This window comes from Callorhinus ursinus, unplaced genomic scaffold (assembly GCF_003265705.2).
Source record: "Callorhinus ursinus isolate GAN/ISIS: 27379988/994484 unplaced genomic scaffold, GSC_fseal_2.0 scaffold4, whole genome shotgun sequence".
Taxonomy (NCBI): domain Eukaryota; kingdom Metazoa; phylum Chordata; class Mammalia; order Carnivora; family Otariidae; genus Callorhinus; species Callorhinus ursinus.
The window spans coordinates 158950151-158971780 of NW_027397066.1; the positions used below are offsets into that span (position 1 = coordinate 158950151).

The following is a 21630-nucleotide window of genomic DNA, read 5'->3' on the forward strand; positions in this document are numbered from 1 at the left end:
CTGTAGTTCCCAAGTTTTCTCTGATGATTATATTTTACTTTTTAAAGGGATAAACTTCAATTAACTATAAAAGGTAGACTATTTTTAAATGCCAAATAAAGTCTTAGACATCTAGAAGAAGGCAAGCAAGGTTTTAGACTTGAGAACAGCTTTGATGCAGCCTGGAGAAGGGAAGGCATCCCGTATGGGTGGAGTGGCCATATATCCCAGTTGCCCTGGACAGTCCAAGTCTTATACCTGTTGTCCTGACGACATTATTGGTGACATTTTGCACACAGCATGGTGCACGAAACCTGTCATTTGCGTAGAAGGCTCCAGATCAGCACAGCCTCCTTCCTCCCGATAACTCTGCTCTCTTCATTTCTTGTGTTTCCGATCTTTTAAAAAACAAGGAGCCCCTTTGAAATTCCATAGTATGTTAAGGTTAGGTAGTTTGATCAGATGATTTTTCTTAGATCCTTCAAAGAAATACAACAAATTCATGTGAACGAGCGGCAAACCATGAGTTGCGGAGAGAGAAGGGGATTGTTTACTCCTGGTTCAGTTGTGAGCCAGCAGCATGACCCTGGGCGAGTCACTGGACCTCTCCAGATTGGCTCTCCCATCTGCAAAATAAGAGGGTTGAACTGGAACAATTTCTATGGTAACTTGCAATTCTAAAAATACTGTGATTCCAAATTGAGATTTAGAGAGGCTGTGGCACCACAAGTAATAGCATCGAAGTTTCTAATTTCTGTAGCTAGTCTGTAGTCCTAGACTCCAAGTTAGCATCATTTCGAAGACCACTGTGAGAATTCTGGAGAATTCTCATCTGGCTCCCATGTTCCTGCAACAAAGATTCAGTTTAGAAGGAAAGTTTTAGATGGGCGAAGGGACCCCCTAGTCCAACTCCTTTGTTTTAGAGTTTAAGAAACTGAGCTCCAGAGAGCTCGTGATTTGTCCATATCACAAAACTGGTCAGAGGCAGAGAGCGGGCTTTCTGATTAGCGGTCTAGAGCTTGTTATACCACAACATGCTTCGCACAGAACAGAGTCAGTCTTTTCTCAGTGCCACCAGGACCTCTTGTGCACTGTCACCAAAATGGTCCTTGAGGGCAGTTGTTCGCTGTCCAAAACCATTGAGTCAACTCCGATCCCTAATTTTGGGAAGAGTAACGGGGGGGTGGGGGGGGGAGCAAGAGGAGGAGGGGACTGCAGAGCTCCGCTCCCCTAACCTTTGTTCTTTAGATCTGCAGAAGGGAAAGAGCAATTCTTTTCTCTCCTTTTCAGTTCCAGAGCTTACCTTTTCCCTCTGCTAATTATACAGCCACTGACTATTTGTTTACAGAAGCCACGTGAGTCAGCCAGCCCCCAAAGGGTTAATGCTCCCAAATTACTGGGCTGGGTTAACAATAAACAGGATGTCCTCCAGAAATTAAATTTAAACCACTGTGACTCAGGCTGGCCCATCCTCTCCACCGGATCGTTGTCTGGGGTTATTATCGGTGGTTAATTATACCATTGGGTTTAGCAACAGTGTTGGTCAGTTTGGGCCAAGAGAAAGCAGGCTCAGGCAGAAGGGCGTGCAGAGGGAAGGGGCCGGTGTGGATGGGTGGAAGCGGGAGGTTTGAACGGGAAGGGACTCTGGGTCCTGAGCACTGAAAGGAGTGGGAGTAGGAGTGGCATTGTCCCCTCAGGGCTCTCCTGCTGTTGCCCTGTCCCCTGAGCTGATCCCAGGGGTGCTTAACTCACTGTTAGCTCAGGGGCTTCAGGGAGCCTCCTTTCTCCAGCCATTGGCAAGCCTCAGAATTCTCAGTGCCTCAAGGCAGCTTCAGAATTACCAGTTTAACCCTATCCTTTCGCAGAGTAGGAAATGAAACCCAGGGCAGTCCTTACCTGCCAGAAGGTGGCCTGCTCCTCAGAGGTGGAGGCAACAGTGGTACGTTGGTTTAGAGCCTAGACCTTGACCTTCCTTCTGTTTATGCAAACTGTCATCCGTTTCCAAGTGGGGAACCTTAGGTGCAGAGCTTCTTAGCAAGTTCTGGACAGACTTGGGCCAGACTTTGAGCCACAGTTCAATTTTGTCAGTTCTTACCGGAAATAACCCAGCCTGGCTGGTACTTAATGCCCCTTTAGTTTGTCATCCCTCTCCAGCCACAGAAGCAGCTCTGCAGGGCTACTGTTTGTCCCTCTGTAGAGAAGTAGTGAAACACCTAATACAGACGAGAAGTGGTGCTCATGGTGTTTTTTAAACGCTTGTTTGCAAGGATGATAGCTACCCTGCTGAACCTATAATTTCTGACTTTGCAGCTCCTCAGGACACAGATATACCGTGACTGTGAGTCGAACAGTGTCTCCCCTTTCCTGCCCTCACCTCTGCACACCAGACTCTTGGTAGGAGAGATGCTCTGGGGCAGAAGGCAGTGCCCAGGACTTCCAGCTGACACTCCGGAGCTCAGCCTGGCTGCCACTGGCCCAAAACCCACGGGGCAGGTGGCACAAGGGCTGGGAGCGAGCCGCCACCGCTCTTTGCCCTCCTGGGGAACACGGCCTAGACTTCATCAGTGCTTTTCAGCCACATCCTTCCCCATTTCTCCTAAAAGCCCCCTTTGTCTCTGTCTCTCATAGGATTCCTTTCAAGATTGGGCAGCCCAAGAAACAGATTGTCCCCAAAACAGTGAGTAACCCGATTCTTTCATTCTGAGGCTCAGTCTGTCTCACGTGGCCTTTGCAGAGAACCAGAACTTTGACTCAGCACATCATGGGCCTGGGAGGGCTGCACCCCGGCTGCCTTCTTCCCAGCCATGTTGCTCTAGAACCTCACCTAGACTGTGGCTTTCAGGGGCCTCCTAGCCTGGGACATTTTCCTTCTGCAGATCAGCCTGGGCTCGTCTCCATCATCCTCGCGCAGGTCGAGGAGGTAGGTGATGGGTGAGGAGGAATCCATTGCTTCTGAACGGCCCATCTCTGCAATCTGGCATGCAGTCTGTGCTTTCCTAAGAGGGCTTCTGAAACATAGGCCCCCCACCTCAGGCAGCATGAAGACCAGAAAGCTTCTCCAGGGGGGTGCCTTTCTCTCCACTGCCAAGGGCATCTTGGCCAGGACCCAGAGTTAGCAGGAGAGCATGATTGAATCCTACCCCCTTGAGAGCCCACAGTTTTTATCCCTATTTTATCTCCAGGATGGGAGAGGAGTCATAGATTCTTAGAAAGTTAGAGATGGGAAGCCCTTACTGATCATCTAGTCCAACCTGATTTTTCTGATGAGAAAACCAAGGCCCACGAAGTCACAGTGACTTTCTAAGGTTGTAAAAAAAAACTAACACTGACAGAGCTGAACCCAAGTTGGAACCCAAGTTGGAGCCTCTGTTCCATACACATTCCATTCCTTTATGCTACCTCACTTGTGCTGGGAAGGTCTCCCATGGTTTGGAAATTCTGGTAAAGAATGGCCTCTTGGACCCCCTCAGGCACCAATCTAAGCAGGCTCTTGGTTTTACTGGGAAAGCCTAACGGCACACTGCCTCTCCTTGTGCCCAGCACCGTCTGCCTGCTGGAGCTCCTGACAGTTCTCCTCGGCTTAATAACCTTGGCCCGCCTTGGCTCAGGACTCAGAACTACAGGAAAGATACTGCTGCAGTTTGGCAGGAAGGGCAGTTCAGCACACATCTGACCAATGGCTCAGTCTTTGGAAAATCCAAAGTCAGGCCACTTAAAAGGAAGTGGGCCTGAGTTTCTCTTTCAAGTGAAGGCGGGCCGAGGATGACAGAGAGCTTACCTCCCATGCAGAGGCCGGCCATCTGCGGAGGCTCTCAGCTGAAGCGCAAAGAATCTGGGCGTGCAAGTGTTGGGCCCTAGCCGGCTACAGGAAGTGGGAAGGTGTGGCTTGAGTCTCCAGAGTTTAATCCAGGGCAGATCTGAAAGGGAAGTGGTTTTGAGAAGGGTCTTTTATTCCCAACACTCACTACCAAAAAACAAACAGACAAACAGAAAACTCTCCCAACACCCTTACCTTTATGGAGATAGCCACTGTTCTCCACAGAAAAGTATAGGCTACAATTCAGTCTCTAGCTTCTTTACCAGAGTGTTTTTTGACAGATCTCTTGAGTTTTTTCATCTGAGGAGTGGTGAGGACTCCCCAGAGGAAGGGCAGAGGTATACTCCCAGCGCCTACGGTTGGCCCTACAGACAGGCCCGCCGATGGGCCCCGGGCCTGCCTCTTCACCTCCTCACCGGGGTCTTGTTTGAGATAGAATCGTGGTCCTTTGACTTTTGGAATCCGCTCCCCCAGACTGGGCATCAAGTAGTGGTTAAGAAGCCAGATTTGGGAGGTTTCCTGCCTGGATTCCCACCTCTCTGCCACGTGCTGTGTGTGATGGCCGTGGAAAAGGCCCTTATGCTCTCTGAGCCCTGCTTTCCTCCTTAAGTGCAGATGAACCTGGTACCTATGCCATTGACATATTCGGAGTCCTACACGAGGCCAAGCACTTAACACAGCGTCCGGCACATAGCGAGCCCTCAATAAATATTAACTCCATGATGGGAAGAGAGTTGATTTGACTCTTTCTAAACCACCGGGGACGCAGCCTATCCGCAGCAGCCAGATCCCCTAGTGCGGGGGAATGGTAGGCCCGGCCTTTGATCTCTCACAAGGAAGCAAAGCCTGGTTAGGGCTGGGACGAGAGTTGTTTGCTCCCTCAACTCCCCAGGGGCACTGAAGTATAAAGAGTGAGAGCCTGCCCCTTCGGCCTCGTTCTCCGTTCTCCGCCACACAGGCCCCTCCTGGCCCCCAGCACAGGCCGAGCCCGGGCAGCCGTGTCGGTGACGCACTGCTCTTCTTGCCCGGGCGCTGTCAGAGAGGGGCAGATGTGGCTGCCTGCTGACGGGAAGTCCTGGTGCCCCTGTCATGGGAAGAAGCACTCATGTTATCTTCAGGGAGTTTCAGGAGGTTTTTGGCTCAAGGCACCCAGCTGTCAGACACAAAGAGAGCATTGTGTGTTTGCTCACACTGCTCTCCTGTGCCCAGGTCATTAACACGAATCCCATTATTGTCAAGGCTCTGGCTGGAATAGCACGTTCTCTGCAGGGGCTGGCCATCGCAGTGGGCGGGAGGGACGGAAGCTCCCCCAGCTCCCAGTCCCAACCTTCCGCTTAGCCGCCCCCCCCCCAGCCCCTCCAGTCCCATAAAGTAGCTGGAGCATCTTGGCGTGGCAGAAGCCGCTCCTCCCTCGTAACCCGCAAGGAGGGAAGAGCTCTTTGAAGCAGTCACCCCAGGTCTCCTGGGGGAAGGAAAGCACACGCTCCGACCCGTAGCGGGGGAGGCGCTCCACGGCATCAGGGCAGAAGAGCATCCGCCGTGGTGCCATGTCGAGCCTTCACTTGAGAAAGATTTTCACTTGCCGAGTGGAGAGTCTCTCAGCCTCATTTAATCTTGTTGCAACAGACCAAAGGGAAGCTGCCTCCCCCCCACACCAACACCCCTCAGAGAGAGGCTTCTTAGAACACCTGGCGTGCCGTCTGCCTCAGCTCTGATCCGACACAGCGTAGCTCCAGCGTTGCAGCCCCGGCCCTGCCTGCCCGTCTCTCCTGCACTTCACGAGTGGCACTTTGGGTGGGAGCTCAGCCCACTCGTTCACTTCACAAACGCCGACTCGCGCTCTGTGCCAATCTGACCCCGGGGAGCAGCCCGAGGCCTTGGAGAATGCAGGGAGCGGCCTGCGGTGTGGGGTTCGGTCCCCCTGCGCTAACCCTGCGGCCCGGCCCGCTGACAGTCTGCACATGTGTTTACACTTGCATTGTTGACCGGGGGCCAATAGCCTCTCTGGCAGAAGCATCAAGCATACAAAGATGTTCAGATCTTTTGTGTTTGGCTCTTTCCCTCAGAATGGATGTACCTTGGACTGAGACTCCAGTGTGTCTCTCTGTTCCCTTAGCCTTTGTCCGAGGGTCCAGAACCCTGGTTGTGCTGCCTTGGATCTTTCCCCAAGGGAGGAGAAAGCTCTTGAGCCCAGTGAGCTTTAGGAGCAACCCACACCTGGCCACCAGAAGCAGAGGAGGGAAACATTCATGGACATGGCAGCCTGTCGCATGGCCTTGAGCAGCAGTAGAAGGATCCAGCCCCACCCCGACATACTTCCCAGCTGCCAGCGTGAGACCTCAGGTTCCTCACCAGCCAGAGTGAGCCAACCCTGCTGGAACCCCACAGTCGCTCCATCTCTGTGCAAGTCCAAGCAGTGCCGGCCAGGGGGACCAGGTGCTGTCTGACATCCCACACACGCATCAGCACACGTGGGGATTGCAAAAGAGAGTGCCGGGAGCCAAGGCCGTGGCTCCGGTGGGTCTGCAGGCCTTCTGTGCGCCCGCCTCCCCTTCAGAAGCACCAGCTCTGTGTTCTTGATCTTCAGGAGAGCTGGATTCTGACCAAGACCTCCTTTATTTAATTTCGTTCTTTTGAGAAAAAAGGCTTTTCGTATGTGAAGACTCTGCTTAGCGGTCACATCCTACGAAGTAGGAGAGGCGATGTGTCCGGTGAAAGGAGGCCCCGGTACCACCCCCAGGCACAGGATCCAGGCTTAGCCAAAGGCCTAGCTATCAACCAACCACATGCTGTGTGCTGCCCCTCCTCTCAGCCGAGGGGTTACGGTCTGGTCTGCACCCCCAGACTGCTCTGGTCCTCCCAGCGCCCCTGCATGTAGGAGAGGAGCAAGGAGACGCTGTCAGCGGGCCAGGCACCGTGCTCCGGGCTCGGCATAGACTGCTGGGGGATCCTCCAAGCAAGCCGGCGAGGCCGACAATGCTACCCCATTGCCTTGTCAGCCACCGGAAATCTTCACAGGGAAAGGCTAACCAGAGTGATCCCGTTCCACTAGGAAAGGAACTGAGACTCAGAATGTTAGGTAGTATTTTTAATGCTGCACAACTGGTATCAGAGTTCAGTTCTCGTCTGTCTCTGCTCGCTCCTGTCCCCCACCGTCCTCGGCGGCAGTGCTGGAGAAAGGGCTGGACTGCCTCAGTGCGGGCTTGCTGGGCCCGGGCCAGGCTCCCCGCCCCAGAACAAAGCCCCTGCCTGCAGTCTCGCCAGACGCTCTTCAGGCTTTGGCTGAGACTTTGATTCCTGCCCAGCTACACATCCCCCGGGATAGGTGGCACTTGAAGCTTTTATCAGGAATATATGCTTTAGTGGGAGCGAATTTTGAATTTCTCTAGAGCAGCTTTTGATGGATTATAAGGAAGGCAATGATGAAGATGTCAGGTTCCTGGATGGGGGGGGGGTGGTCTGTTGAGAAGAGGGCAAAGAGTGTAGGATGAGGGGAAACGAGTGGTGAACTTTACTTCACAGCTTTGTGTCAGGTCCCAGATGCTGGGCGCATAAAGTAAGGAGAGACCCCAAGTTCCTGCCTCTCAGTTTTACAGTTCAGATGAGGAAGGTGAGGTATGTCCATGCAAGGGTGGTGACGCGTTGTCATGCCCTGGGACCCTGGCTAGGCAGGTGCTCCGTGCCCTTCTCACGGGGCCCTGCCCAAGGTTTGGGTCACACACGTATGCTTGTATGTGACTCTGGTCCATCTGTCCCATCGGTCCCACGTCTGGTGTAGTTACCAGTGGAGTCCTTGCACCTGGCAGAAAGCATTGCACTTAATAGGTGCTCAGTAAATGTTTGTGGGATTAATGAATGTTATTTTCAAAGCAGGGCAGTGTTCCGAGCTAGGAGTCTGAATTCTAGCCCTACATCCTTCCGTAAATCACCCCCCAGCTCCGGGCTTCGTTCTCCTCACTTGTAACATGAAATAATTGGCCCAAATAACGTTCTGCCATTCTGGGACTATGTTGAGTTTACCTAAATGCACATGAGGAGTATGGGGTCCATGGGGCTCCCGAATGCTCCTTCACGGGGCACCATGACGGAAGGGTGTACTGGTGAAGAACAGTGGGGCCTTGACACTTTGCAGTTTCGCGTTCCGTGAGCTTCCGCTGGCCTGTCAGGAGAGTGAGAATCGGGGTTCAGGGCTCTCACTGGCAAGAGTCTTGGGGAGCAGCCAAGAAGGCACCTTTCTTAGGTCATGACCTTAATTCATCAGCAAATACCTTTTTCCCCTTTCTCAGAATGCTTGTTAAGAGCCCAGGCCTTGGAGCCAGGCCATCCGTGTCCCCATCCCAGCTCTGCCACTCACTGGTGGCGTGATCTTGCGCGGTTGGCTTCACCTCTGGCCGAGGGAGCTCCTGAGTACAGGGAGGGCCATTCGTACACCTACCTCCTCCAGTTGTGGAAGCACGTGGTGAGCACCCCGCGAGCGTGAGCTGGTTTTCCTAGAGCACCTCAGCCCAGAGGCTCAGCAAGCCGCCCAGGGAGCTGGTCCTGCCTGTGTGGAAGGGAAGGAGGAGAGGCCTGCGTCCCCTCCTTGTGGCTCTCAGATGTCCTACACCTCACAGGCCACTCTCCTAAGAGACCATTGCCAGGGCCCCGGTTGATGGATGGGGACATTCAGGCGCTAGACGTGCAAGTAGCTTGCTTGACCTCACCTGACGTGTAGGCGGCAGAGTTGGGATCAGGACTCACACCCATACGATGTAAATTTTGCTGGCATTGGGGAAACCTGATAACTTAGGAAGAATTTTAAGAGAGCCTTGCCTGAGTCAGTAGTAATAGTATTTGCGCTCAGTACCTCACAGCACACAGAGCGGAGACAGGGGCTTTCTTGACCCACCCCGAACCACCTCAAACTTCACAGGTGGTAGGCCCCGTGAGGAAACCAGGGCCTGGGGTGGGAGGGGACCCGCCTGCTTCCCCGCTGGGCTGCTTGAGTCTCAGTCACATTCTGAGCACCTCACCTGCCACATGTTGGGAGGGGCGGGGGAGGAGAGGGAACACAGCCGGGCGCCTGGCTCCCTGTGGTGGAAGAACAGAGCCACAATCCGCTGCTACTTGCCTGGCTGGCCCGTCTGGGAGGGGAGTCTTTTGCCCTAAATCAAACACTTAATTAATTTGGGAACACAGGGTTACTGTGTCGTTAACGATCTGCAGGTGCTTGTATGGACTGGACGGGGTGGTTCTCCACAGCCCGGGGGAGGGTGTGCGGGGAGTTTCAGTAGGCTGGCAGATTTTTTCCAACGTGTTGTCATTTCTCCGATGATTGAGTTATCTCTTTGGTTACAGGTGGAGAGAGATTTTGAGAGGGAGTATGGAAAACTCCAGCAGTGAGTGTTGAACCCCAGGAGGACGGCGGTTGGTGGGGAGAAGGGCAGGAGCCTCCCTCCAGGGCTCAGTTCCCACACTGCCCCATCCGGCACGGCCAGCAGCAGGCCACTCCTCTGTCCTGCCACAGCCTGGGAGCCGAGGGCAGCTCGGTTCACAGCCTGCCAGAAATTCTTCCCCAGCTGACGGCTGTGTGAGAGTCGTTAACTCATAGCCTTTGGGGGCTTGGCCTCATGCAGAGCTGCCGGTGGCCCTCCCGTCAGTGGGACAAATCCCCGCAGCCCTGGGGCCCCTTCTCCTGGCAAGCCATCCAGAGCGTCAGGTTGGGCTTAACTCAGGTAGATGGGCAGGAAGGGGGCCGGCGCAAGCTGGTGGTGCCAGGTGCCCAGGCCCTGCCCCTGCCTTGCAGGCTGGAGGAGCAGACCAGGAGGCTGCAGAAGGACATGAAGAAGAGCACCGATGCTGACCTGGGTAGGTGGCATATCCCCGAGCCAGGCCTGGCCCGGGGGGCAACGGTGGCCCTCCGGCACGTCCGGGCTGCCTCCCGTGGTCTGTGCACAGAGCCACACGCCACCATGCCTCCAGAGGACGCCCGTGGGTCTGAACACGACTGCCCCGGCGTCTCCCAGACGGTGTGTGCGGCGGGCCAAGGGTCTGATTTCGGAGCCCATCTATTGTTTGTTTTTTGGGTAGCTCCAGGTTACCTGGGTGGCATCTTTATCGTTCGCCACGGCCTTTCTAGTACAGGAGAGGCTGTGACAGCGGCGCCTGGGTGGCTCAGTCGGTGAAGCGGCTGCTTTCAGCTCAGGTCATGATCCCGGGGTCCTGGGATCGAGCCCCGCATCCGGCTCCCTGCTCCACAGGGAGCCTGCTTCTCCCTCTCCCTCTGTCTGCCGCTCTGCCTACTTGTGCTCTTGCTCTCTCTCAGATAAATAAATAAAATCCTTGAAAAAGGAGAGGCTGTGACCTACTGCTTCCTTTCCTGAGTGCCTCTCCAGACGACCGTATGGTCCGAGCACAGGTGAAGGGAAGGTGTTGTCATAGTAAGCAGCTTTGGAAGCAGAACGTCAGGGAGCCACAAAGAGGAAAGCATGGTTTTCCAACAAAGAAAGCAGGATAAACAGGGGAGCCCTGGAGCCCGGAGTCAGGAGCGGAGTCTGGGCAGAGAAGGCCCTCCTGAAACAGCGGCGCTCCAGCCTTGCCCAAGTCCTGCGCCCCACAGTTGGTGCATAAGAGTCCCTGGAAGGCTCACTCCCAGGCAGTACTGCTGCAGCTGGTCGGAGGAGCCCAGTTTGAGAACTGCTGCTCTAGACAGTTCAGGGGAATCCAATTTCCTGATCTCAGAATCTCCTCAGCTGCCTGAACAAGATCTAAAAATCCCATCTCGTGTGCTCAAACAAGATCGTCTGCACGTGACGGTCTTTGTTGACCCTTACATCCTGAGGTTGCATCGGGGCTCCAGAGACCCATGTGGCGTCCAAGACCCCCGCTCTCTTTAAGGTTCAAAGACCACCAGCCTCCCAGTTTGCACTGGGCTGGCCATACCCTCCCAGTCCCTGAGAGAGGGGGTCCGGCGGTGCTCACAGAGGCTGCTGAGGATTCCCGGGGGGAGGGAGGTAATTCCACGCTCTTAATCGACTTCAGATGGTTCAGATGGTTCGAAAAAAGACGGAGACAAAGGCATGAAATGTGAAGGCTTTAGGAAAGAAAAGGAAAATTGGGAGGAAAGTCTTCTCCCCATCCTGACTTTTCAGGGTTTTTTCCTCAAATATTAAAAAAAAAAAAAATTAGTGGAAGAAATCTTTCAAACACGTTTCCAGTTTTGTCCAAGTTTTTATCCTTTCGCTATACTGTCTGAGATCATCTCATAATCCAGGCAAGTTACACACGATGTTCGCTCCTAAGCCTGCAAAGTCACTTTACTGCTTTGAAAGAGGGTTTTTTGCTCCATTGCTTCAACATTTCTGGAAGATTTACGTTTCTGGGCTTCTCCCCTATTTTGCCTGTTTGCTGGGTGAGGGCAGCAAGCTCCCAGATTTGAGAGAAAGCCAGGACAGGGCTCTGGGTGGGCCGGTCATCCACCAGAGTGAGGAGGGGCCCCCGAGTGGGCTTCTGTTTCTCCCCTTCCGCACGGCGGGCTGGGGCTGGGCTGAGGGCGGCCCCCTCCTCGGATACAGTAGGCGGCAAGACCACATCTGTCACCAACTGGAGTGGCCCTTATTTCATCGATGCAGAGACGTTTTTTCACATTTAATAACATCTCTGAAATCAAGACACTGTAGCACTTGATAGTGTTTAGCTGGCATTTTTGTCCTTTCTTGATGGTTTGTGCGGTAACGATGTGTCTTGCAGTTGCTAGCATCTTAAATTCATGGCATAAAATAGTAAGAAATACACTCAGAAACTTGTTTTCCCCCGAGACCCTGAAACTGGCACAGAGAGCATGGAGCAGGCAGGCCCTTCTCTGGCCTCTCTTCCTGCCCCTCTAGAATTTTTCTTTACAAATAATGGAGACCTGAAAACTTGTATGGGACCAAGAACTCCAGAGCGGCCGATAGAGCTCCCTCCTGCCTCGGAGCTGCCCTGTGATTTTCAGGCTCCCCGTACGTCAAGCAGGGTGTCAGAACACGTGAACAAGGCTACAGCAGGGCGGTGGTCTCCGTCCGTGGGGAAATGACCTTGGACAGCATAAGCAGACACATGGGCAGAGCCCGTGGGGCCTGCCCACGGTGTCTCCAGGCCGGATCACTGGGAGAGCAGAAGGCAGGTGCCCAGAGAGGCTGGGCCTGGCTCAGCACTTGCGGCTGTCTGACCTTGAAGGAGTTATAAGCTCTTCTGAGCTTCACCTGCCTCATCTGGAAAGTGGAGCCAAAATACACTACCCCAGACATCTCCTGGGTCGTTGGAGCCCTGAATAAAACGGCAGCGGGGGACAGGTAGGGATGGGAACCTGTTGGCAGCTTTGGAGTTCTTGGTCTGGTACAGGTTTTTAAGTCTCCGTTGCTGGTGAACACACGTCTAAGGCAGCAAGGGGGCAGGGAAAGGGCCATGCTTGCTCCGTAGGGCCCGTGCCCCCATTCTGCAGGTATTGTCTGTGGCAGGGTTGAATAGTGGCAGCAGAAACCATGAGGCCCCAAAAGCCTAACCTCTTGATTTCTAACCCTGTATGGTATGTTTGCCAGCCCTGGTGTGGAACGCTGTTACTCTTGTCTGTGAGGGAGTCCCAAACCGAGCTCACCTCCAAACCACCTGGGAAACTTTTTTTTTTTTTTTTAAAGATTTTATTTGAGAGAGAGCCAGAGAGCACAAGCAGGGGGAAGGGCAGAGGGAGAAGCAGACTCGCCGCTGAGCAGGGAGCCCAATGCGGGACTCGATCCTGGGACTCCAGGATCATGCATGACCTGAGCTGAAGGCAGTCGCTCAACCGAGCCACCCAGGCACCCGAGAGTTTGTTGTTTTTTTTTAAGATTGTATTTATTTGAGAGAGAGAGCAAGAGAGCACAAGCAGGGAGAGGGGTAGAGGGAGAGGGAGAAGCAGACTCCTCGCTGAGCAGGGAGCCCGATGTGGGGCTCGATCCCAGGACCCCGGGATCCTGACCTGAGCCGAAGGCAGACGCTTCACCCGACTGAGCCACCCAGGCGCCCCAAGAGTTTCTTTAAAATGCACGTTCCTGGATTCCAGACTTACTGAATTAGAGTCTGTAGAGCTAGAAATAAGTATTTTTTTACAGCTTCCCACCAAAATGATTCTGTTAAAATCTAGAGTTCAGAAAATTAAGTCATTGCAAAAGGTAAAGCTACTCAAAAGAATTACCCAGAGCAGCATCAGGTGGTCAGGAACAAACACTGTACAGTAAGGACTCGTGACTCATTGGCTCCGTGGTACTTGGATGCTTTTCTGGTCTGTGGCCGGGATGGAGGTCAGGGTACGGCCCCTGGACTGAAGGAGGATGGGGGTCCTGACGACAAGACCTTGAAGCCTGTCCCATCCTAGGCTCACTGACCCTTGACCTCTTACAGCCATGTCCAAATCTGCCGTGAAGATATCCTTGGACTTGCTCTCCAATCCCCTCTGCGAGCAAGACCAGGACTTCCTGAACATGGTGACAGCTCTGGACACGGCCATGAAGCGGATGGATGCCTTCAACCAGGAAAAGGTAAGTGGGGGTCTTGCTCTCCCCCTTCTCACGGCTTCTGTGTGGGTGGAGGGCCTTCACGGAGTCCTTAACGGGGCTCAGTCCTCGGCCCCCTTCAAGCCCTCTGAGGCCTGAGTGTTGCAAGCCCTGGGAGCTCTTTTCCTGGCCCTGCCCGGGCCCTGGTTGCTTCCCGTGGCCCGCTCACCGTGAGACCACGAGGGAGACGGGGCAGCTCTGCACGCCCGCGGCTCCTCCCCCTTGCTGTCGTCGTCGTCCACCCGGCCTCCGCCCGGAGCAGGGCTGCCAGCGCTGACACGGAACCAGAACGGTACTCCCTGTTGCCCTCAGGCGTCTCGCTCCAGCGGCAGAGTTAGGGGTGCCCCGCCTCGCCGGTCCCCCCCGCGGCCTCGCCCCTGCCCGGGGCTCTCAGCAGAGCCCCGAGGCCGCCTTTCCCTTCTCAGGAACCTGGAGCCTCCCGTTTGAGGAAGAGTCTGACTTCCCCTCAGTGTTGATGTCATTGGGTTTTTCTTTTAACAGGTGAACCAGATTCAAAAGACCGTGATTGAACCCTTAAAAAAGTGAGTAAAGGTCATGTGGGGACCACAGGCCTCAGGGACCTGGGCTCGGGGCACGTATGGGAAAGGCAGGCCCACTGGCCACTTGGCCACCAGATGACATCACTAGCAGCCTGGCTCCAGACGCACGCGGGGCTGACCCACAACTCAGCAGGGACGCTAGCCACGTGACCCGGGGCCCTCGGGCTGAGACCCGCGGTGGCCCCAGAGTGCGCGCCTGGCCCGGGCGCCCTCGGTGACCGCGAGGCGCTCTGATCTGCCGCCGCAGACGGCCTTCGCTCGGGCGGTCACTTGGCCCGTTCCCCCTTTGTTCCTGACCGGCAAGCAGAGGGCCCGGAGCTTGCCGAATTAGGCGAGCAGAGCTCTTGGCCGGCCCTCCGCCGGGGCTGCGCAAGGCCTCTCATCTCCCCGCCGTACTGAGAGAGCGGCTGCCTGCAGCGCTGGGCTCTTGAAACGTGGGGGTGGCCGCACATGGGGAAGGGCGCGGCAGCGGGGTGCTGCCTGGGAAGGCCCCCAACTCGTGACCTGTCAGGGTCAGAAATTCTTCTGTGAGACTCATTTTCTCTCAGGCAGGCCCTGGGCAGTGATCAGACGGGCCTACTCCGAGTCCCCAGGGAGGCGGGGGACAGGCAGGAGCGGTGCCTTGAAGCTCCCGATCACTTCATCTTCTTCCCGGGCCTCTCCCAAGCGGACTCTGACCTAGAAAGGCTCCCGGCCCAGCCCGGCAGCTGCACTGTATTACCTCTTCTGTGGTGGTCCCCGGCAGCTGCCTCACCAGGCCTGAGTAACGAGGCTCCGCTAATCACCATTAGGCCTGGATCGGGGCCCGAGCGGAGATGAAGAGAGCAGGTTCTGGTCCTCCAGCCCCTGGCGGTGGGGTGATGGGGCTCTTCACTCCCTGTTCAGGTCCAAGGAGGGGGAAGGGGGTGAGGGAAAGCTCTTTCTAAGCCAGGGCTGTCTGGAGGCTCGGCCTCAGTGGGAAGGGATTTCTCCCTGCACCCCGCTCCTTCCCTGGGCCCTGGGTTGCAGGGTCCCACGAGGAGCTGGGTGCTGAGGAGGCTGCTGACTCGGGAGGGGAGTGTGTCAGCAGGAGTTCCATTGCTGGTGGCCTTCTGACTGGGTCTCCACAACCAAGGGCTGGGAACTGGGTGGGAAGGACCAGGGGCCACCACAGAGGCTGCCGTGGACACCCACGGCTGGCAGAGCTAGGCAGGGGACACCAGCTCGGAGAACTAGGGGACTGACTCCAATCTCGATTTCACAACCAAGGAGGCAGCCTTGAAATCTGATGCCTGGCTTCTAGAGCCAAATGGAGAGAAATCCCGGCTGCTTCCCACCGCCCCAGCAGCCCACCACCTGCCAGGAAGGTGGGTGAGTGGCACAGGGGGCGGGCACCATGTCCGCAGCGGATCCGCTGACCTCTGCCTGAGCCCCCCGGGCCTGCCCGCCTGCCCCCCCCCAGCTGCCTTCTCCGTCCCCACGCCGACATGCCATCCCCCCCAACCACATAAAACCAGCACTGCGTGTTGCCGCCTCTTGCCAGGAGAGAGGCTCCCAAGGACCCCGGTACCGGAAACAGGAAACTGCAGCTTTCCTGTCCTCTGATGAAGAACATCGCCACATGGCCGCCCTGCCGCCCCCAGCCTCCCCCCACGGGGCTCGGCCTCTAATCCCCCAGTCTCTGGGCTGGGTTCACATGGTCGGATGGGGATGCTTTCAATTTCCCTTTCCTGGTGGGTGGAAGATCCCGGCTGTGTGGGCACAGACTGAGGGATGGCAGGCGTTCCCCACCAGGGCCGGCTGCTCCCAGCCTACCTCCCAGCCGGCCTCTTTCTCCCTCCCCCTTCCCCTCCTCCCTCGCTCTGCCTCCTCACCCCACCGCTCACCCAGTCGGGGGCAGTTTGGTTGAACCTTAGGACAGTCACCCGGGGAAGAGCTTCGGCGACAGTCTGGTGTCGGCCCAGCCCTGTTCTCCCTTCTCCGGAGGGTAGACACAACACGGATTTTAGGAACTTGTGACCTAGTGCGGACGGATAATCCATAATCGCCGAGATGGTGCAGTGCAATGGAGTGGTGCAAGTGCTTGGCGGGCCAGCCTGCCCCCAGCCAGCCCACGACCCTGGCCAGGCCCCTGCTCCTCTGAATCGGTTTCCCCATCTGTAGAAAGGGAGGCCTGAACCCCACCCCTGCAATGGCTCAGCCCGCGCTCAGGAGGATGGGACAGAGGTGTCCATGGGCTGAAGCGGTGGGTTGAGCTGCCTGTGGAGGGTGGAGTCTGCTCTGGGGCCCTGGCCCAGGGACTTCCGTGTTCCCCATCACTGCTAATTATCGGGGGGAAGTGGGAAACTGAGCAGAGGGGGTCCAACTTCCCAGCCTTGTTTCTTTGTGGCAGCCCAGTGAAAGTGTGGACTTCAGGCCTCAGGGAGAGCTGGGTCCCCCACCTTTCCTGGTCAGCTGAAGCCAGCAGGTACCTCTGTAGGATCCTGGGAGCAAGTCTGGGAGGCCCCAGGCACAGGGACCACCAGCTTGTGCCTGTCCCCATCTCCCTGCCCCCTTCCTCCCCGACCTGAAGCAGAGGATTCCTGCTTTTCCTGTGGTCAGCAGAGAGCACCGGACCCTCCGCACCCGGGGCCTGCTGCCGTACGAACTCCTGGCCTTGCACACCAGCGTAGTGCCCACGCTGCCCAACGCGGGGAGCCGGCAGGGTCCCGTGTGTTGTGTCCACGTAGTTAATGGGGAGGTGCGGCCTCAGTGGGGCAGTAACCGGAAGGAGGATTACAGAGCCCTGGGCCCCCAGTCTTTCATCAGCCACCTCCAATGCGCTGCCTGGTCTCCCTGCCCACCCTCAGTTTACCCTCTTTAAGAAGAGCATGACCCCTGCCTCTACCCCTACGGAGTCCCAAAGCCACCCAAGTGGTAAGGGACTCATGACCCATCTGCGGTGACCTAAGCCAGCTAAGCCTCCTGAGGCCTCTTGGTGTGCCTGAGGGGCACCATTGTGGGAGGCAGAAGTTACCATGGTGAAGAAATGGTTTTCCTGGAGGTTCTAAGAGAGCCGGGGCCAGTCTGCACTGCAACCACTTCCTCCCCACAGGGGCCGGGTGGTCTCGCTTCCAGAGGCTGAGGAGCATCCTCGAGGCACCCCCACTCTTACACTGCCTGTCCCCTGAGGTTGCCTGGCATCGCGTGGAAATCTGTAGTCCTGGCCCCGTGCCTTGCTCCCTCCTCGGCGCCCGGGACTTGGCCCTCGGGTGGGATTCCTGTGTCCTTGGTAAGCTGATCCAGTCCTTGCATTTAGTCAGCGTCTCTGGTGCCTTTGACCCAGGCCCTGGGAATCGACCCCAGGTGACAACTGAGGACGAGCGAAGAGACAAGTGCTGCTGGGGTCAGAGGGTATCCAGAACTGCTCGGCCAGCCAGCGCGGTGGTCGCCCCGCTGGGCCCCCGTAGCGTGCCCCTCAGGCCATGTCCACGCTGCTGCCCTCTTTCCCAATAGGAGAACACTCTCCACCTGCCACTTCCTGCCCCCTCCCCCCCCAGGCCACCAGCAGTGTGGACAGCAGAGGCCCAGGCCCTGGGGCCACCCTATCAGGTCACTTTTCTAATGAGAGAATGAGGGTGCCCAGCGGCGGCCCCTAGTCTGGCTGGGGTGAACGGGGAGGTGGTGGTGGCTTCTCAGGCCCCACGGCACCTGCTCCCTTGAGTCCCGTGCCTCTCAGCTGCTGGCCACACTCCTCCCAGGAAGGGAGAGGGGCTCGCCTAGCCACTGAGACCCGTCAGAGCCCCCACCAGAGGCACAAATGGCGAGGCCTGTCCCTGCGATGGTCTCAGTCCTTCAGACCCACCGTGGGGTGGGGGTGCGGGGACACCTTTGTCCTGGAGGTAGCCACTCCCCACACCCAGTTTGCACAGCACCGGGGAGACCCCTTCTGCAGGCACATCAGTCATTCAGTGTTGATTTGGTGACTGATTTGTCTAAGGGCATGTCTTACCCGCTTCTAGCCTTTCTGGTTAGGCAGTGAGCCCATTGGCGCACCCCATCGGTCGGAGGGACTCATTTTAGTGCCCTTCCGGGGGTCTAAGACTTTCGTTCCACCAGACCCTGCTGCCTGCATCTGTAGCCTTGGCTGGCAAATTCAGTGCTTTGGTCAAATTTATATTCTGTGTTCTCTGTCAAAAAAAAAATATATATATATATATTCATTAGTGTCATGGGCACTCTTGATTTGTTGAGGCTTTTAAAGCCCAAATTCACCTAACTAGAATTTTAAATAAAAATGGGAAAAGAAAGAAAGAAACCCGAAATCGTGGGCATGCTCCTTTGAGAGGCAGACTCGGAGAATCGTTCCTGATGTGGCCTCTAACCTCCCTAAACATGGCACGGGGGCTGCTGGGCGCTCGTGGAGGGGAGGTCCCCGCCGCGCGCTCCTGGCTCTGAGTCGCCCCCTCTGCGCCTCGCAGCCCTGAATAACTACGCTGCCGCCGCCACCGCCACCACCACCACCGTGTACCTCGGTTGCGGGGCCAGATCTGCTCGGGCTGCTGGCGCCCCCGATTTGCAGGGTGGACACCTCCTGCCGCCTCCTGCAGGCTTTGCATTCAAGGAGGCTGGTCCGTCCCCTGCTGTCCAGAAAAACCTGCTTGCAGGTTTGCCTCTTGCCTTCTCCAACACTCATTAATCGAGGGAAGGCCAGCATCCCTACCTGGGATGTAGTCCTGCCCCGTGTCTATCTCAAGATGCCGTCACCTTTCCCAGTTAAGGATGACACTTGTCGCAAAGATGATGCCCACAGGGGCCAAAGTGTCCGCTGCCACTCTGTGTGAAGGGCGCGCTCCTCAGCCTTTCCCTGTGGTCCTTTGTAGTCGTGGTGGGGCAAGAAGATGCCCTTGAGCCGTTTTCCTCAAACATCTGCTTTGACGGTGTAGGCCTTTCAGTGGGAGAAGCAGAGGATTCCTGCTTTTCCTGTGGTCAGCTGATAGAAATGGGCCAAGACTAGGTTCTGACTGCAGTTGTCACCCACTGGTGGCATCATGTGGTGGGGAGGTGCCAGAGAACTGGGACACCTGAGCTCTCTGCTGGACAGTCACTACCTCATGATGACCTTGGACAAGTCGTGCCATCACTCTGGCCTCCGTTTCGTTCACTGTATGAAAGGAAGACGTTGGGCAGATCAGTCCGGGGGTCTCTGGCTCTGCCATGCTCTGTGCCGGGTCTCTCTCGTGGGCGGGGAAGCAGCAGTGGCCGCGTCAGGGGCTTCCTTGCCTTCCTGCCCCTGTGGCTCCTCTCGGGCCAGCAGGGTGACCCTGAGCCCTGCCTTCTTTCCCTCGGCCTTCCCGCCGCGGGAGCTCCGCCAGCGCCGGGGCCTCAGCTCTCCCCCTCGTGTGAGCGGGGGGGCGGGGGGGGGGGGCAGCGCTGAGCAGGCCCTCGGGAGGTACGTCTGAATCGGCCCCGAGCTGCTAAGAACGGCCCGCACGCGCCTGGGCTGTGTCCACAGGTTCGGCAGTGTCTTCCCGAGCCTCAACATGGCGGTGAAACGGAGGGAGCAGGCCCTGCAGGACTACCGGAGATTGCAGGCCAAGGTGGAGAAGTACGAGGAGAAGGAGAAGACCGGGCCCGTGCTGGCCAAACTCCACCAGGTACCAAGTGAAGGGAGAGGTGGGCGAGGACCGCGGGCCCCACGGTGGCACGCGGCGAGGGCCTCCTTCACCTGGGGACCGACTCCAGGGCAGTGGGAGCAAGGCACAGATGCCACCACACTCCCGCCCCCACATCGTGCGCCCAGCATGGACGCCAGGGAGGCCAGCAGGGGCGCTGAGCCCGGCGTCTTGCCGCGCAGGCCCGGGAAGAGCTGCGGCCCGTGCGGGACGACTTCGAGGCCAAGAACAAGCAGCTCCTGGACGAGATGCCGCGCTTCTACCACAGCCGGCTCGACTACTTCCAGCCCAGCTTCGAGGCCCTGATCCGCGCCCAGGTGAGGCCACTCCCGCCGGGCCCGAAGCGGGGCGGGACTCCTGCTCCCCTGGGAGCCGCTCCCGGCTCCGTAGCACCTCCTGTGCCGCCACCCCCCCCACCCCCCAGCTGGAAGGGTGCTCGGCCATTCGCCGCCAAGACAGCGGCGCCGCCACCCTGCCCCCGGCACAGCCTCCCAGACGCCCCACTCCGAGTGCCTGCTCCACTTTCCGTTTTGGCTCCTCCAGTGCTCTTCGGTTCATCCCAGCCCTGGGACGAGGGTCGTTTCTGTTGAAGGGCCTTCCCCCGACGTTTTCTCCCTCCTGGCCTCCTAGCACGCAGCAAGGAGAAAGCAGGCTGCGCTGTGAGCGCCTCCCTTTGGCGGGCAAGCTCCCGGCGCGCGGCGCTCCGGAGGCCCAGGCACAGAGGCCTGGGGCGGGGGGGGGGGGGGGCCCTTTGCCCAGGCCCCCGTGCCCCCGCTTCCCCCACTCCAGTTACCCCTCTTCTTTAGGCGGGATACTGCAGGGTGTCCTGACTTCTAGCCACCCTTGGCGGGGTCTCTGAACCCTGGGGAGAGCTGTGCTCCAGGCCCCTGTCTGGGTGTCCGGCCATGGTGCACCTTCCGGATCAGCAAGCTGGCCTCAGGCTGGGTGTGGGTGGAGGTGCAGGAGTAGCCCCGGGGCCAGGCTGCTAGAGGGTGGGACACAGGCTAAGACCTTGTCTCCCACCCCTCAAGGCTGTAAGGACACCGACCGTACACCTGCGTATAGCTCCTGCCCTCCTCGCCCGCCATTCTTCAAGCGGTTAGCAGGGATTTTTCTCCCTATTTGTAAGAGAAAAGGGTAAGGTGCCAAAGCCAAGAGGTCTCCCCCACGTGGGACCCCCCAGCCCACGGCAGGTGCTCAGCATCCTGCCACCTTGCCCTCAGTTCCCCGGCGGGTAGCAAAGCTAAAGGCTCAGCCATCTCCAGCCCACTTCTGCTCTTGGCCTGGGCGTCTGGCGCCCTCCAGTGGACACATTCGTTCCTGGCACTCAACAGTCTCAGGCTCCTGAGGAAAAGACGGATTCCTGCCTCCCCAGCCTACCATCTTTGGAGGACACCCAAACTCATGGGGCTACACACCTGGCCTCAGGAACCCAGAGCAGGAGTGATGGTGGAGCTGGAACTTGTTAGTGACCATGTCCTGGGTTGCTAGGGAAAAATGAGGCAGAACATGAACTTGCACAAGTGAGTGGGGGTTCCTGCACCTGCTCCCAGAGCATTGCCCCTGGAGGTGAGGGCTTCCTTCCAGCAGCTCAGCCTAGGCCGTGGAGGAATGTGTTTAAGTAGACCTGTGCCTTCCCTGTCCTGTGCCACCACCCCCAGCCCCCTGCCTCCTCCATTCTGTTGTTCACGGGAGGAAGCTCCAGGGTGCCCAGAGGCACGAGGGACACCCTGTAACCAGGCAGCGGGGCGGCTGGGGGCTGTTTAACTGCCTCCTCAGCACCAGCCTCCCCCTCCCGAGGCTGTGGCTGCCATTAGTCAGTAGAGAAGTGAGCATTCCTAGTGACTCAGCCTGCGCAGTGCGGCTCTGGGGCAGGGAGTGGGGGGGGGAGGGCGGGCCAGCCCCCGCCTCCCGCACACTAGGCCAGGCCCCGCCCGCTCAGGTGACAGCAGCACTGACAGACCTTCACTTAGCTCCCCCTCAGCCCAGTGGAAATCCAGCTGTGGGAGTGTGGGAGACACTGCCTCCGAAGCAGCTGAGCCACGGCCCTGCCACCCAGCCTGCCGCTCGGCCTGGCCTTGCAGTAATAGCAC

The 21630-nt window shown here is 57.4% G+C and overlaps 1 protein-coding gene across 4 annotated transcripts in view; it reads left to right on the forward strand.

Moving 5' to 3' along the window:
• Positions 1-21630, forward strand: part of BIN3 (bridging integrator 3) — a 43225-nt gene that overhangs the window by 19699 nt on the left and 1896 nt on the right. For 2 of the 4 annotated variants that reach the window (XM_025873843.2, XM_073892613.1), the window contains exons 2-8: positions 2608-2656; positions 9134-9174; positions 9582-9643; positions 13193-13329; positions 13846-13886; positions 19378-19519; positions 19720-19854. In XM_025873843.2, the coding sequence (XP_025729628.1) occupies positions 2608-2656; positions 9134-9174; positions 9582-9643; positions 13193-13329; positions 13846-13886; positions 19378-19519; positions 19720-19854 (607 nt within the window). Of the gene's footprint in view, positions 1-2607; positions 2657-8082; positions 8256-9133; positions 9175-9581; positions 9644-13192; positions 13330-13845; positions 13887-19377; positions 19520-19719; positions 19855-20568; positions 20675-21630 lie in introns of all 4 variants that reach the window. The other 2 variants (XM_073892612.1, XM_073892611.1) reach the window with 2 other exon arrangements.